Genomic DNA, 17,115 nt, shown 5'->3' on the forward strand with positions numbered 1-17,115 from the left:
CATATCTTAATTGCTTCCAGGCCTCTTTCTTTCCTAAGACTCTGAGGCCTTTGGGGCAAGGTCCATGTCTTACTTGTGTTTTTGTATCTTCAGCAACCAGCACAGATACTCAATACCTATTTGTTGAACTGAATTGTTAGATTTTGATCTGGAAATTTTCACAGTTCCTTGTTTAGATAGAAAGAGCTAAATCAGGATATCTGAAATAAAGGAGAGATTCTAAATGGGACTGAGTAAAGTGCATAGGGTTTAATTCTCAAAGGTTGTATTTCCACTTTAAATTTTTAGAAGTAGTGTTTTTTCCTCCCATATTTCTCAGCTATATTTCTAAGGTAATTGAGACTGTGAGTAACATCATCTAAATAGGCAAAGTGTTACTGTAGCAAAAATAAGCATAATAATAACAATAATCTTAAAAGGGAACCCTCTGGCACTGTTGGTGGGAATGTAAATGGATACAGCCATTATGAAGAACAGTAAGGAAGTTCCTTAAAAAACTAAAAATAGAACTACCATATGACCCAGCAATCCCACTACTGGGCATATACCCTGAGAAAACCATAATTCAAGAAGACACATGCACCCCATTGTTCATTGCAGCACTATTTACAATAGCCAGGACATGGAAGCAACCTAAATGCCCACTGACAGACGAATGGATAAAGAAGATGTGGTACATATATACAATGGAATATTACTCAGCCATAAAAAGGAAGGAAATTGGGTCATTTGTAGAGACGTGGATGGACCTAGAGACTGTCATACCGAGTGAAGTATGTCAGAAAGAGAAAAACAAATACGTATATTAACACATATATGTGGAATCTAGAAAAATGATACAGATGAACTGGTTTGCAAGGCAGAAATAGAGACACAGATGTAGAGAACAAACTTATGGACACCAAAGGGGGAAAGCCGAGTGGGGGGTGGTGGAGGTGGGATGAATTGGGAGATTGGGATTGACATGTATATACTGATGTGCATAAAATGGATAACTAATAAGAAACTGCTGTATAAAAAAATAAATAAAATAAAACTCAAAAAAGAGAAACTGATGTATAAAAAAATTAAATTAAAAAATAATAATGATAATCTTAATGGAATAGACATATCATAGTATTATGATCAGAATAAGACTTGCAAATGTCAAAAATTTTTATTTCATATTGTTTCTGTTGAAATCAGTGGCTCTACTTGTAGTAAATGTAGCACAAATTTATGCAATTTGTAGATTTTGAAGTTAATCCCCATTCAAAATTCAACTATGAAAAAGCAGCAGTCTAACTCTGCTTTAGAAGTGCTTTGAAAAACTGGAAACAAATGAATTTTAAAACATAATTTGAAAAGTTATGAGAACTCAAAAATTGCCTTGGCTGCAAGAACTTCTTACAAACATCTTTTATAAACGTGTTTACATGGCCAAATTTATTTTCCCATGAATATTAAAATAAACCATTGCCACAAATGGGTTTTCTGTTCTGGTCCTTTTTTATGCCTTAGATGTCCTTCAACCCCATTCATGCTTTTCCCTCTCTCCATCACAGACTATCAAAACGCCGCACACCCTATAGGACCCAGTCCAAACCATGTTTGCTGAATTCTGAATGCCTTTTTTTCGCTCACCGTAACCCAATAGAGCTCTTTCCATCCTTCTATTTTCTCATGGCACGCTGTTTTTAGCACTTTTGTAGCTCTTAGTAATTCTGCAATATGGTCTAGTTATTTGTGAACATTTATTTTTTTCCCCTGTGGATTGTAAACATCTAAAGAACGGCGGTGAACACAGGAGTCATATGTTAATACTCAAATATTATTTGTGGCAATGGCTCTAATAAAGAACATTTGAAGGGCATACATCTTAACTGTTTGGAGGTTGAAAGTGTTTTTTAGAAATGTTGGAGACCTGGCATTTCTGGAGGTTCAACAGCCCGCCCTCTTTTAAAATTATGAGGACTCTATTTTATTATAAAGATCTGCCCAGACCCTCTCTAGCACTGCGCGTGAATGCCACGTGCATGTGCTTGCGTGCGCGCCCGCGCGCGCACGGGGAATCCACCCGGTAGCTGCTTTGCGGGGAGAAAATCCATCGACCTCCAAGCCTCTGTTTCCCAGTTCTTAACATCTCAGATCGCTGGAATTTTCAGTAGTATTTTGTCGAAGGTGCTTTGGGGCTCTTCCGAGTGGAATGCAATCTCCTTTCCGCACCGCGTACCAGTGAGAGGTGAGGGGGGATTGCAGAGTGCGGGTATTTTACCAAACAAAATATGAGCCAGTTTAGGGCAATTTCCAGGTCTCAGCACAGACGGGGCTGGATCTGTCCGAGCTGAGGTTGGAGGAGCCATGTCGGCATAGGGATGCAACAGGATTCGGGAGGCGCGGCCGAAAAAGAAAGGCCACCTAGCGGGCTTTGTTTCCGATTCTGGCAGGTTCTCCGGCCAGAGATTTCAGACGTGAAGCCAGCTGAAGCACTTCCTTACACTAATTGGAAGGGGAGGGGGAGGGACTCATGTTACACCAGCTCGTATCTCCCTCCCCATAACTGCTAAATTGTAGCTTTAAAAGGAAGTGACATGGGGTGGGGAGAGACGTCAGCTGAGGACCACTTTTTTTTTTTTTTCCGAAGAGTCCACCCCATGGGTGGAGTCTCGCTTTTTCTTTCCAGTGTTGGCTGACTTACAGCTCCTATAAACTAGTGGCAATTTCTGCACCCCAGCCTGCTCCCTTTCAGTTTCTGATTTCTAAGTCCATGTGTCCAGGGCTTCCAGAAAGGAGGTATGTGCCGTTCGTGCTATTTCCAGGCGACTTCACCTCTGGGCGTGGCGGATGTTTGCACCCCTCTCTCTATCACCCTTATTCTCTCCTGGGCTGGATTTCATTAAAACCTCTGGAAGGGGTAGGTAAGAAAGAGGAGGAGAGGAAGGCGGAGAAGGAAGTGAGGAGACAGTGGGAACGTGGAGGGGCAGCCCTGGAAGGCAGCGGGGGCTTTGCTGCCGCACAAGAACCGTTTCTTTGTGCTCAGCTGGGGGAGCGTGGCCGTCCGCGCTGTGATTTCGAGCTGCCGTGCTGGGGTTCATTTCCCCCTGCCCAGCCCCCCCCCCCCCCCCCCCCCCGCCGCCTCGGGTGAAATAATTTTCTCTGCAATAGACGAAGCCGGGGAGAAGGTTCCTGTTACCGATCGGTCTCTTTTGTGTCATGCAACATGTTCTTCCGTCTCTGCCGTTTCTATGGCAACCACAAAAATACTACACCCAAGTGCAGCCCCGATATCCATTGCTTTATTTGTGTTTGCTGCGCGTCGGCTGCTTTCCGCGCTGGTTCTCGCCCAGGCTGCTCGGAGGCAACCTGGCTTCGCGGCTACCCCTCCTCACCCCCGTTTTGGTTTTTCCCTATCACCGGAGGGCTGGGGGAGGGGAGTTGTCAAGGAAACGGGCATTTGCAATTACCTCTTTATTTACTGAATTTTCAGCCTATGAATTTCCTCATCATATATGGGAATTAGAAAAAGGAATGATCTGATGTTTATGTAAGTCTTCAGTTTCTGGTCTTTTTTGAAAACCTAAACTGTTCTCAAGACGTGATATTAATCCTGTGATCAAACTAAGTGGCGGGGGGCGGGGAAGAGCACTTCTTTAGAGGAGGTGAGATCCTTGGAAAAAGTTGTAGAGGGTGTTTGAGAATTCACACTGACGTTATTGTCTGCCCAGGTCTGCCTAAAAGTCTGAATGTTTAAAAGAGGGGTCTTTGCTCTAGTCTGAACTTACTTAGCACACAATCCAAGTTCAACAAGTGTAAATGAGTAACAAATGTTAACTACCAGCAGGATTCTCAGTTTTTCGGGCGTCGTCCTAATATGGATCAGCTGTCCACTCTCCTTAAGCTGATGGTCCATAGACCTTCTCTTTTTTAAAACTGGGAAGAGATTAACCCAGCTGTGATTGTTAGTCAAGCATCCTCAGTTGGGAAAAAAAAAGATCATAAGGAAGAAAGTGTGTGTCTGTGGTGTGTATGTGGATCTGATGTGTGTGATATGTGGTGTGTGTGTGTGTAGTTGGGCAGGGAAACTACTGAATCTTCTAAGTATCCTCTATGGAGAGAAAAAGTTGATTTTCAGGAAAAATATAAAACATGAGAGAAAAATAGTATCATCTACATAGTATTAAGCAAAGTTAAATATAATTAAAATCAAGTGACACAGCTGTTGAACATAGTCCAAATGGGCTTATTAACAGGTAGGAGTCAAATTGATGCTTTTATTCAGTGCATCTGAGGAGATGTTCGATAACAGACACCATTCTTCTAATGGGCATCCTGAATTACCAAATTAGGCTGTATAAGACCAATCGATAGTAATCTCACCCTTGATTCTTAACATTATCTGTAGTTTTGGATAAAGATTTGTGAAGCTGGCTTAGCCTTCACAATGCCTTTCCACTGTGAAGCCAAAAGCATCACTTAGAAAGCTCAGAGTAACCCCTCCTCAGGGAAGCAGGAAGAAGGGGTGATTTAATGAGGTTCTGCTTGCCAAGATCCTTATCTCAGCATGCTGTTGTCTCTGACTTATAAAACTTTTTATAGTGCCAGAGGTCTTAAGTATTTCAGATACAAAAGTTATCTAAAAAAGGGGCTAAATAGCGTGGCACAAAACTAACGGGAACTAAGTAAAGACAAGAGAACTAGTTAAAAAGTCATAAAACACAGAAAAGTGTCATTAAAAAATATGACTCTTGTTTTGAAAAGCACATGTTAGTACATATGAACAGTTGTAGGTTTATAGGTTTGCGATGTTTGCAAAGTGTGGAAACTAGTCAGACTAAGTTACGGTTTTTCCAGCCTGAGATGGTCCTCAAGGATGTGGACTTTACTACATGACCCTGCGGAGCAGATGGAAAGTGTGTAAGTCAAGTGTGTGGTAAGAGTGCTCTTGAGTTTCCAAATATAGGAGTTTCACAGCAAAAATCCTTGTAAGATGGAGTTCAAAGGAAAAGTAGCAGGAATTGTTTGGAATTTCAGCCAAAAAAAAAAAGGGAAATCACTGTCCTATGATCAGACCCTGAGTAGAAGTTAAAAACATAATTAACAGGGGCTTCCCTGGTGGCGCAGTGGTTGAGAGTCCGCCTGCCGATGCAGGGGACACGGGTTCGTGCCCCGGTCCGGGAGGATCCCACATGCCGCGGAGCGGCTGGGCCCGTGAGCCATGGCCGCTGAGCCTGCGCGTCCGGAACCTGTGCTCTGCAACGGGAGAGGCCACAGCAGTGAGAGGTCCGCGTACCACACACACTAAAAACAAAAAACCCCATAATTAACAGTCTTGACCCGGAGAAGGTCAGTGGAGCTATAGATGCAAAGCAAATTCTGGGTCCAGTGAAAGAGGCTGGATGGAGATGATGCTGAGGAAATAACTGGTGAAGCTGGAGTCAGTCACCATCGTGTTGGGATTTCATGGCTCTGAACTGTGTGCTGTCAAGTTTGTGAAGAAAACAGAAGTGGTGGTCTGTGCTCTCAAGTTTAAAATCCTCCAAATAGGGGTGACAAAGTGTGTAGATGGGCACAGAACTGGAGAGAAGGAGGCAGGGCAAGAGGGATATGAGAAGTGAGATGCCGTGAGTCCGGGAAGAAGTAGAGGATGGTGACATTGAAGGTTTGAAGGGGAGGGGACAGATGATTCAAGGCGAAGAGGCAAAGGTGTCTCAGGTAACAGGGACGGATGGTGAGAGATGGGTCCTGGTTCAAGGTTCTTGTCCAAAGCAGGGAGAAGTCCATCTTTAGCATGGAAATAGCCCAGGAGCAGTCTGTGCTGGTGGAAAGAACTAGTAGGGATTCAGGGACAGAATTTTGTTTAACCCAGAACGAGACTGGTAGAAAAGAAGGACTGTGTAAGTAGGAGGCAGAATCCTTCGTAATTCAGTTATTCTTGAGGTGAAGCTCTAAGAACTGCAATCAGACTTAAATCAGACTTTAAACAAGTCAGAAATTTGAATGCGGGAACTCCACATGCACCCACAACGTCATTCTAATAATACCGACCATTGCTGTTGCTTTAAATTGTGGGATGCTCAGATGAACATTTGGCAAACTTACTATATTTTGTGCAATCTGCTGTATTCTGAAAAGGAGGTCTAATGGGTATGGGAAGACACTGTGTTCACAGTTCTGAAAGGTTTTTGACGCCTAAATGATCATATGTAATCACGCCGGGCTTAAAAACTATCTCACATCACCCAGAACCTGGGCAACTCTAATGCAATAATCTTCGTCTCAGGACAGAATCCATTTGGAAAGTTTTGGAACTCGGAAATTTGGCTTCATGTATGGACCCGAGAGAATCACTGCTAAGGTTCTGGGAAAGAGGAAGCTTAAATCATGAACTTGTTCTTTTAACAGTATTTCTTGTGCATTTATTGTGTGCCGAGTGCTGTGGACACACTGTGAGCAAAACCGCATACAGTGTAAATAGCTAGTTTTCAAATATCCGAAGGGTTTTTAAGGGAGATACTGTGACTGGGTGATCTCCATTCTCTTCTAATGACTGAATAAGAGGAAATATCTTAAGAGCAATTTTTGGTGAACGTTATCATGGAACAATCTATCTAACCTGTCTTTCTTTATTTTTCAAGACTTGTTCCACAAAGATTTTCTACTTGTGTTCCAGTCTGGTTTGCTTTACTTCTTCCTTTCACCTTTAGTCCTACCTTTCAGTCGCCATTCATTCATTCATTCATTCATATATATATCATCCATCCACCCATCCATTTACTCATTCACTCAACAACTGATATCAGTATTATGTGTCAGGCACTATATATCATGGATCTAGCAATAAATGGGAAACTATTTCTTCCCTAAAAATGCTCAGGAACTAGCAGAGAGACAGATGTAGAAACAGCCCCTTAAACCAGGGCGTATTGTTCTTTTTTTTTTTTTTAATTAAACTATAGTTGATTTACAATATTGTGTTAGTTTCAGGTGTACACCTTCAGATTCTTTTCCATTATAGGTTATACAAGGTATTGAATATAGTTCCATGTACTATGCAGGAAGTCCTTGTTTATCTGTTTTATATATAGTTGTGTGTATCTATTAATCCCATGTTTAAAATTTTTTCCTCCCCCTCCCCTTTCCCTTTTGGTAACCATAAATTTGTTTTCTATGTCTGTGAATCTGTTTCTGTTTTGTAAATAAGTTAATTTTTATTATTTTTTTAGATTCCACAGAAAAGTGATGTCATATACTGCTAGTCTTTCTCTGCCTGACTTACTTCATTTACTATGATCATCTCTAGGTCTGTCTGTTTTGCTGCAAATGGCAATATTTCACTCTTTTGAATGGCTGAGTAATATTCCATTGTGTAATATACAGGGGTAATTGTTTTTGATTGAAGCATCTGTTGGCTAATGGCACCAGATGCTTCTTTCACTGAACAATTTTATACATAGATTGTTCTGGGCAGAGAGGGAGAGAGTGCTTAGCAGTTGACTGTTCATCTTATAACTTTCTTGTCTCTTCCTTCATTGGTTTGCTTGTTTGATGTCAGTAAACATTTGTTAACGATATGCAAGAAGTGAGGATTTGACCCTGGGGTCACAGAGGCACAGAGGGCGGAAGGCTTGTAAATTCTCTTTCTGAAAAATACAAACTGAGTGAGATAATCTCTCAAAGTTCCCTCAGAGTGAGTTCCCTGTAGACTCCGTGGGACTATAGGTCCCTCCAGATGGACTCAAAATATAACATTTTAAAAAGACAGACTCCCAACTGCATCCAAATTATATGCTCATTGGTTTACTAGATAATCCTCTTGCCATTAGATTTCCCATAAGATGTTGCAAGTCTATGTCTTGTTCGACAAAAGCAAGTGGGTTTCAACACTTTAAATCTAAATACCCCGAATAAATAATGTTAAGACCTTGTTGCAACACTTCCTGTTTGTATTTCCTGCTGTCATGCAGCTCCTCTCAGCAGGATTGTCTGACCGCACGTGATTTCTACCTTCAGCCGGAAATGATATGGGCAACCTAACCGAGTTCATCCGGAATGCCCCCCCTCCAGTGCCCGCCTGACCTTCAGAGAAAAAACCGTTTAGCAAATTCCCCCTCTTCTTTGTTATTTTGATTGTGGGTGAGATCAGCTTCTCCCTTCAGCAGGAAGTTGTTCCAATCTCTCCCCTCTGACCTTGGGTCACACATGATGGCTATTTCATGGTCATTTCTATGTAGGATCCTACGAGAGAAGAGGCACCTTGTGTACCTCTTGGTAGTTTGAAACCGGACACTGAAATTCCTGCAGGAGATTATTCCTCAGCCTGGGGGATGACAGGTAACCTGTAGAAGCCATCAGGGACGCTGAGGTGACTGGCCAACCTGTAGGATATATATGATAATGATAGCAGCCCACCTGTGCTGAGAGCACCCTATGGGCAAGTCTTTTACACAGACCTCACATTTATTCATTCCCTTTATCCTCATAACAAACGAGCAAGTTAAACTGTTATCCGTTTGCATTTTAGATAAAGTAAAGTTGAGAGAGAGTAAGTTACTCCCCTAATACCATAATAAGTAACAGAGCTGAGATTGGACCCAAGACCATGGTACCCCACTGCTGACCCCCTATTTCCATGGTATCGTATTTATGCATCTATGCCCGAGCCAGCCCAGTGCCTGGGACATAGACACACAGTATTTCTGCAGTTGTGAACAGCTCTCTACCGTATGGACCTTCCCTTGCATGCCTTCCATCCTACATTTTAGGAGCTTCAGAAATTTTGGAAGAGAGAGTAGTATTTTAGAACTTGGAGAGGTGGGGGGGGGGGGACTAATAGCCGTACTTCTAAACAAACTACTCTAATAGTTTTCAGGGGGCTTTGTTATTTTGTTGTGGTTTAGCCAGAAAGGTGTTACGGTGGGGGAAGGGAACAGGTCCTGTGATGAAAACATCTGAGTGACAGTGCAGTTCATACATCAAATTAAATACGAACTGTTCGCAAAACCAGTTTATACCCAAGGATTGAACTTTGCCAAGAAGTTGCTCTTAAGGATATATGCTGTGGCGGATCTCAGTGGTTTCCAAGGCCATGGGTAGATGGAGTTAGCGTTTCTTGTCTGTTGTTGGTTGTCAACAATCAGTTAGCAAGTTTAAAGGCAGAGTGTTATCTGAAAAGATACCACCAGTGCTTATCTTAGACAGACTTTGAAATGAGAATGGGAGAAATGAACTGAGTGAAGTTTGGTCTTCTTCCCATCTCTGTCAGCTTCCTCCTGAGCTGTCACCTCTCTTGGGGCAGAGGTTAACCCAGGCTGATGAAATTTTAAAGAGTCTGTCCATACCTGGCGCTTCTTCCCAGGATGCTGCAGCCGTCAACACACAATCAATGCTATCATCTAAAACCTCCCCTTTCCTCTCTCCTTTGCTGTGGGGAAGGGTAGGTTGAAAGGAGACGAGGGGAGTAGCTTCCTTCCCAAATGTGTGTCGCCTTTTGGGCCTCTATCTCCCGAATCTCTGGCCTCTGCTGGCTTGATATTCTTCCTCAATCCCATTCATTCTTCCTAAAAGTCACTCTTTCCAGATGCTATTACATTATAGACAATCCTTTACAGTTCTAGCCTCGTGACTGCACTGGGGCCTTCTCATGGAAGTTTCTAGCACAGAGCAGCACGCCTGGCACTGAATGGTTGCTGTAGCCTAGACAAAAAGTGGGCACAAGAGATCCAGGGTCAGATGTGCCTGAGCTGATTCCTTCCAGCCAGGTCCTCCAAGGTTGACATTCCTTTTAGGGCAAGTTCTTTTTATTTTAATTTAATTTTATTTATTTTTTTATACAGCAGGTTCTTATTAGTCATCAATTTTATGCACATCAGTGTATACACGTCAATCCCAACGGCCCAATTCATCACCGCCCCTCACCCGCCCCACCCCGCCCCCTCCCCTTAGGGCAAGTTCTTAATCTCAGCACTGTTGACATTTTGGGCCAGATAAGTCTTTGTTGTGGAGCCGTCCTGTGCGTTCCTGGCCTCCATCGTCTGTCTAGATGCCACCGCCGCCCCAATTGTGACAGCCAAAAGTGCCCCAGACTCTGCCAAATGTCCCCTGGAAGGGCGAAGTCACCTGCACTTGAGAACCACTGCTTTAGGGAATTGCCACGTCTGAGCTCACGTGGTCGGCTCCCCCATCCCAGCAAACGCGTCCCCCAGGATTAACCTGTACTCCCCAGGTTTACAGACATGAGTCCAAACCAAAGGCGCAATTCATTCACTGAAATTAATAAATAGACAGGAATTGGAAAATAATAATAAAATAAGTGAAAGGCAGACCTGTAACTGGACTGTATTCGAAGTTTAGTGCCCTTTCTCTGGCAAACCTGCCGCAGTCACCTTGTAACCCGAGGCTGCAGGGAGGGAGCTGGGCGGGGCTGGGTGGGCGGACCTGACTCAGAGACCTGAGTCTCTGAGACCCTGCCCTTGGGCCTGGCCGACAGGGTGGCCTAAACTCTGGGTGGGATGGATTAACATACCTATAGGAAGATTGCGAGCTGCTTGGCATAACTGACCTCGCCTTTGCTGGGATTTGCTGATTCACCCCATTTCCTGGGTCTACACCGGGAACCACGTGCTACAGGCCCAGGTCTCACTAGTAATCACTTGTCTCTGAGCGCAGACCTCCAGCTGTGGTGGGTGTTTTCAGCCTCTCCCTCCTGGTCTCTGGTCTCCAGCGCTTCCCACTGGGTTGGAGGCCACCTTCCCTGTTGGTCCTGGACCGCCCTGCTTCAGGTAAGGCCCGCTCCCCAGCCCCATGCCTGGGGCTCACGAGGTGTCTAGTCTCTGCGCTGTCCCTTCCTTTTGTCTGCCCTTCTCCCTCCTCCCTTCCAGGACCTGAAAGATGGGAGTGAGTGGAGTGAGTCTGTTATTCCCACACCCCACACAATTCCAGAATCTTCTTACAGCATTTCTGAATCCTTGTGTCCAGCCTATTATTGGCTGGGCACTGAGGGTACGCAGATGAGCCAGACAGGGTCACTGCCTGGAGGACAGGACAGAAACCTAAGTGGATCATTTTAACACACTGGCGGGAGAGTGCAGAGCGCTGTGGGAGCATAGAAAGGGGAGTCTCTGATCCCCCATCCAGTCTGGGGCTTCAGAAATGCTTCCTAGAAGCGGGATGCTAACGCTGGGGTGCTCTGTTTACAGAGGAGCAGGATGTGAATCAGGAAGTGATCAGAGATGAGAGTGTGCCAGGTGGTGAAGGGGCCTGGACAGCAGGGACAGCAAGGTGGGGGATACCCCGTCCCTCAGACCCTGTGAACTGATCTGGCTGTCATCGTAGGCAGGGAGAGCCCCGTCAGGCTGGTGCCTCGCTGCAGGAGACCAAGGTGGAGGCCAGGCCTGGGAGGATGACGCAGAAAGAGCCGGGCTGAGAGCTCCGGGAGATGGAGCCCCAGGATTTTGTAATGGGTTGTACAGAGGGCCTCTTTGATGCTCTGGGATAGTAAATACAGAAAGAAACCTTTCCTGTAATACTCTTCCCAAAGGGTCACCTCTGTTATGCTTTGTAACGTAGTCATTTATGCATTTTAATAATATCAACCCCCGTTATTCAGCATCTGCTACTGTACTGTGTGCTCTGCCTGTCCGATCCCATTTTGTCCTTATCCAGCCTTGTGGGTTGTGAATTCTTTTCTCTAGTCTGACTTGAAACTGAGGCACAGAGTGGTTAGCTAGCTTTCCTGAGTCACACAGCTAGCAATACCTGTTAGGGGAGCAAAGACTGTGACTTTTGATCTATAAAGAATTATACAGGCATCTTATTTACTTGTATGATGTATTCTTGCCCCCAATTTCCCTGGATCTTCTTTTAGGGGGAAAGGATTTCCATAGCTTCAAAATGTGCAGAAATTCATCTTAACCTCCCAAATCATGCAGAAGTTTAAGAAGTTACTTAAGACCAAGCAATATAATAAAGTTTCATGGTGTCTCTAAAATCCTCATTTGACCTCCATTCCTAGAGGAATAATAGAGTTAACGTTTAAGGGAAGCAGAGAGAGAGGACCACAGAGATATTTTCGATGTGCCTGATTATTTTAATTATTTATGTGGGTTCCAATTTTAGCCAGGTTGGCACTGCCTCCTTTCTCCCACTGCTGCTGTCTTCTGAACTGTGATTTGTCTTTAAGACAGTCTGGTTTAAAAAGCTTCCCTCTGGCCTGACTCCCCAGAGAAGACATACTGTCTGTGCTTTGCAAGGCTGGGAGCTCGCTGTGTCCTGTGGGTGCTGGGCGGGCCCTGAGCTGCAATTTGCTAATGAGCACATGACATAACCTTGCCTGCTTCTCTGGGCAGGGAGAGGATCCTCCTGGCGGTCAAGGTGTCCTGCCCTTGTCAAAGGCCACAGGAGTGTTTAATTAATGAGAGTTCGGAGACTACCAGGCCCCCTTCTCTAGCTGCTTTCTGCTGGGCCTAGTAGACTGGCAGCCTTTAGGTCCACAGGGAGTAGCGTGGCATAAGGGGGAGCAGGGCTGTGCCGCAGAGCCTGGGTTCGGCCCCAGCTGTGGCCACCTGCTTACTCTCCGTGTGACCTTGGGCTCCTTGAAACCAGGGATTGTCTTAGTCGGTGCTGTCCCCTGGCACTGGGAAGTGGCCTGGCACTTGTTTCCTGATCCCATTAAGGAAGGGTCCAGGCTGGATGCAAATTCTTCATCCACCTCATCCTGTGGCCATCTGGGGCATGTGCCAGTCGCAGGGTAAACTGGGCCCAGCTCACTCAAGCATCAATTTTGCCAGAAGATCCAAGGGAAAAGAATTTTTAAAAAGAAAACAAACATGGACATGCCATGACATAACACAAAATTTACATGATCTTTTAAGACAATACAGAAGACTTTTCAGGCTGGGTTGTTTGGATGGCTTTAGGCCATAGCTCCAGACCCTTCACAGTTAGTCTCCTCTGCAGAAGGTAATATTTCTGTGGACAGTTTTGAGAAGAAAAGACTGAGCTGGATAACCTGTAGCTGGCTGTGGGAAGGAACAGTCCTTTCCCTTCCCCTCCTTCCTACTCTCTCCAGTGGTGAGTCTTGGGGATGGGATGGGATGGGATGGGGTGGGATGGGGCCGGGCCTGAGTAATCCCTGAGAGTTTACCCACCTTGACTGTTTTCTTCTCTGTGTCTATCTGCTCCTGAAGGTCTAACTGATGGAAGGTTGCTGGGATCCCTTTCTGTCTCTGGTCACCCACCTTTTGTGCCCTCCCTCCCTTGATAATGGAGTAATAGCTTCTCTAGATGAGCCCAGCCCTTGTTCTTTTCTTTCTGATCTCTCTTCCTCTCCCAGTACCTTGACTATCTCTTGGACAAGGAATCAGCTCTTATTGCTGGCTGATATCTGTTATCTTATCGTTTTGGGGTGAGTTATCTTCCTGTTCTCATAAAACCTTCCTGCATGGGGTTATCTTTTGAAATCTGAACGAAACAGTCAGGCAGGTGAACTTTGCCAATTCAGACACGAACAAGCTATCATAAAGGTACCCCTCACTCGAAGGGTCTCACATTCTGCAGAGTAACCTCACCCAAACCTCCTGCGTGAAATGAAAAGCTTGGATAGAGCTCATTGTAAGAGATGGAAAGAGAGCCCGATACCTAACTACCCCAATAGACCACTTTATTTTTTCCTTTACAGTAAGACGTTGGATGAAAAAAAATCTGACCTATGAACTTTGCCCAGGCACAAGCAAGCTGTTTTTTTTTAATGTATTAGAGAGTAATAAGGAAGAAGGGTGGGCCTCTTGTGTGTGTGTGTGTGTGTGTGTGTGTGTACATGCTCTTTTTAAAATCATGTTATTAAGTGCATTATATGAAGTGTCCCTTGACCCAACATTTCATAATAATCTTTTTTTTAACTTTTTGGCCACGCCCCTCGGCACGTGGGATCTTAGCTCCCCAGCCAGGAATCGAATCCGTGCTCCCTGCATTGGAAGTGTGGAGTCTTAACCACTGGACCACCAGGGAAGTCCCCATAGTAATCATTTGAAAATGGAAATAGTGCTGTCAGATTATCAAGGTGCTGTGGGGTCTGTGCATTAGAAGTACTACCATCTATTCCAGGGAAATTCACATTAGAATATTTGTGTGACACAGGCGATGGGATTGGCATTCTGGGGGGAAAGTGGAGAAAAGGTACTCTCTGACAACAGGGAGTTTATCTAATTCAGATTAAACCAAAAGTCTGCTGAAACATATCCCAGTTAAGAGATGGTGACATATCCAGCCATGTGGAACGCAGCCCCAGATCTTAAGTATAAAGTGAGAAACGTTATCGTCAAAAGCCCGTGTTCTTCATTAGGCTTAATCTGATTTTTCCGGAAACCTACTTAGCGCGCCAGACACTGAAATGCTGGCTTAACAAGCTTGGTTCTCCGTTTTCCTGGGTAAATGGTAGAAAAGCAGCAATGGATGGCAGGGCAGGAAAAGAAAGAACGGGGAACTAAAAAGATGACTACTGGTTGAGACTGACTGATGAACAGCAGAGCCATGGTCCCGAGCTGTCCATGTTGGCCCCAGCGGACTTCATTTCCTAAGGCAGGAGAGTCCAGGTGACACTGGAAAGCTCGTCACCGAAACAAAAGTTCTGTCAGTTTTACCTTTTGGCAACTTAGTTATACATTTTAGCTTTCCAGATAGTTCCTTCATTCAGAACATGTCTCTGGCTGACCCAGGTGAGGGAGGAGATTGCTGTAGTGGGGGTCACGGTGGCCTGCAGCCTGGTCCCGGCTTGGCCCTCATTTCAGAAGCTGTGCTCTGAGCTGGCCTTCCAAGCACGAAATGGAGTCTTGACATTAAAACAGAAGGAGGAGGGGGTTTAATCAAAGGCAGGAGGAGCGAGCCGATGTGGAGCTACCGGTGGAGGCCTTGGTGACCTGCACAACACTTGGTCTTCGATGCAGAGTCAGGGGACCAGCCACGGACCCTGTGAAGGGAGGAAACGGCTGCTGTGGCGAAGGGGCCGCATCTCACTCCCTGAATTCAGGTCTCACTGGCAGAGTCGCGGCTGTGGGCTCAGCCTTGCCTGTTCGTTAGAATCACCTGCCTTGGACCGGCTAGTCGACTCACTGGTTCCTTGTTTTTGTTTTTAAGTTTTCTAGGTGTTTCCAAGGGGCTGGGAGAACTTGGGCCACTGATGGAAGGAGGGTGACTAGCAGGAAAGTGATGGGACAAAAGGAAAGCCAGAGCCATGACAAAGGCGGTGGTGATGGTGATGGTGACGATGATGGTGACGATGGTGATGGTGATGATGGTGACGGTGATGATGGTGATGATGACGGTGATGGTGACGGTGGTGATGGTGATGAGGATGGTGAAGATGATGCCACATTTAAGATTGCCACGTACCAAGCAGGGCTCTAGAAACAACTAATCCTCACCACAGACCCATGAAGTAGGAACTATTACTGTCTCCAGTTTACACGTGAAGAAACTGAGGTTCAGTAATTTGCCCAGGGTCAAGCAGCTGATAAAGGCAAACCAGCTGCTGCCTCCAGAGCCCCTGCTCAGGCGCGAAGGTTGCTACCTTTACACTGTGGAGCCCTTCAGGTACTCAGCATTCAGGGTCCCCTGTTATAAGAAGGCAGCAGGAAGCTACAGGCCTCCTTCATAACTAAAGACAGATGAGAAATAAGTCCCATTTTCCTCGTCACTTTATCCCTATCCCAGCATCCCGTTTGGCGACACTAATTTCCATAGCAAGAGTTTAGAGGAAAACTGGGGCAGCTGCCCCGACCCCTCCCTGGCCACAGGGGCTCAGTGACACTAGCACAGCGAACGTTTTGAATTTGATGCAGGGCGTTGATCAAATTCACCACGCTGACTTTGGGAAAAGAGAAAGTCTTCTGGAGCTAAAATTGGAGCCCAGGGACATAAATTCTTGATTTCTGTCTTGTTGCTTCATTCGCCTTCCACCATCCAGAAAATGTGAAGATTTCGATGTTGACGGGCGGATGGATCCATTTCTTTCCCTTCAATTACTTACCTCCCCACGGATTTCATTAACCCACTCTTGGCAACTCTCCAGGTTTCATTCATGAACTCTTCCCGTGATGTCTGCCGTGGTGGCCGGGGGGCGGGGGGCGTGCTGGCTCCTGGGGGGACCGTGTGAGTCCCCAGACACCACACCTGCCTCATGGAGCTCTGCTCCGGGGAAGCTTTGTCAGCATCTGCTCCGCTTGGCATCAAAGGGCAGCTGACCTTATAGCTCTAAGTAGCATTTCTTCCACATATTTGAGCCTTGAAGTTTCATCCGAATTTAATCATGGTGAGTCCGCTATAGCAAACACAGTCTACTTCCAACTTGAGTGGGTTTGACCGGAAGCAGAGTATTCAGTCTCAGGTATTCAGAGCAGCCTTGCATGAAGGGGAAAACACCTTTGATCCACTGAAGATTTCCTCTGGACCTTAAGCCAAAGCCTAGATTGTGGCAGTAGCGGCTGTTGGCGTGTGTCTGGGGGTGAGTTCCCTCTGCTCTTTGGGGCTGCCTGGAAAACTCAGAGGTGGTGAAAATCCTTCCAGCCTTTCCCACAGGCTATACTCAGGATCAGAGGTGAGGTCCCCCCCTACCTTATTTGTGGCCCAGCCTCCCAGAAGTCATGCCAGTGTCAGAAGACCCTCTCTACACCCCGGCAGTGCTCAGGCTGGCACCAGCGTTGCATCAGCAGACCTGGGCCCCAACATCTTGCCCTGTTGTTCCCTGGGTGAGGGGAGAGCCCCTTTTTCCTGCGGGCTGGAACTCCCCTCGGCCTCATTCACTCCTTCATTCAGACAGTGCCAGGACACGTGGTTCTATCACACGTGGCCTGAGAGCTGACTATGCTTAGGTTTTGTCTTCTGTAGGGCCAGGAGTTTGTTTTGTGTTTTTAAACAACTATGAGATATAATTCACGTGCCATAAAGTTCACCCATTTTAAGTGTACAATCAGTGGCTTGTCATATATTGTAATATATACAGTTGTGCAACCATCACCACCACTGTCTACTTTTAGAACATTTTCATCACCTCAGAAAGAAACCCTTTACCCATGGGCATTTCCCATCCCCCCCTGCCCTCTGGCCCTGGACAGTCACTAGGCTACTTTTTGTCTCTAGATTTGC

General features: G+C 45.6%; 1 protein-coding gene across 5 annotated transcripts in view; it reads left to right on the forward strand.

The window, feature by feature from the left end:
• AGPAT4 (1-acylglycerol-3-phosphate O-acyltransferase 4) overlaps window positions 1-17,115 on the forward strand; it is a 1,410,257-nt gene that overhangs the window by 1,299,337 nt on the left and 93,805 nt on the right. The window contains exon 1 of one of the 5 annotated variants that reach the window (XM_060029674.1): window positions 2,159-2,221. The exons of 2 other annotated variants lie outside the window; for them this stretch is intronic. Coding sequence is in view for 1 of the 3 variants with exons in the window: in XM_060029672.1 (XP_059885655.1) it covers window positions 2,824-2,893 (70 nt within the window). In the remaining 2 variants the exon portion in view is untranslated. Of the gene's footprint in view, window positions 1-2,158; window positions 2,222-2,583; window positions 2,773-2,804; window positions 2,894-17,115 lie in introns of those variants that run through there. 2 more of the 5 variants (XM_060029673.1, XM_060029672.1) reach the window with 2 other exon arrangements.

Source organism: Delphinus delphis, chromosome 14 (assembly GCF_949987515.2).
Source record: "Delphinus delphis chromosome 14, mDelDel1.2, whole genome shotgun sequence".
Taxonomy (NCBI): domain Eukaryota; kingdom Metazoa; phylum Chordata; class Mammalia; order Artiodactyla; family Delphinidae; genus Delphinus; species Delphinus delphis.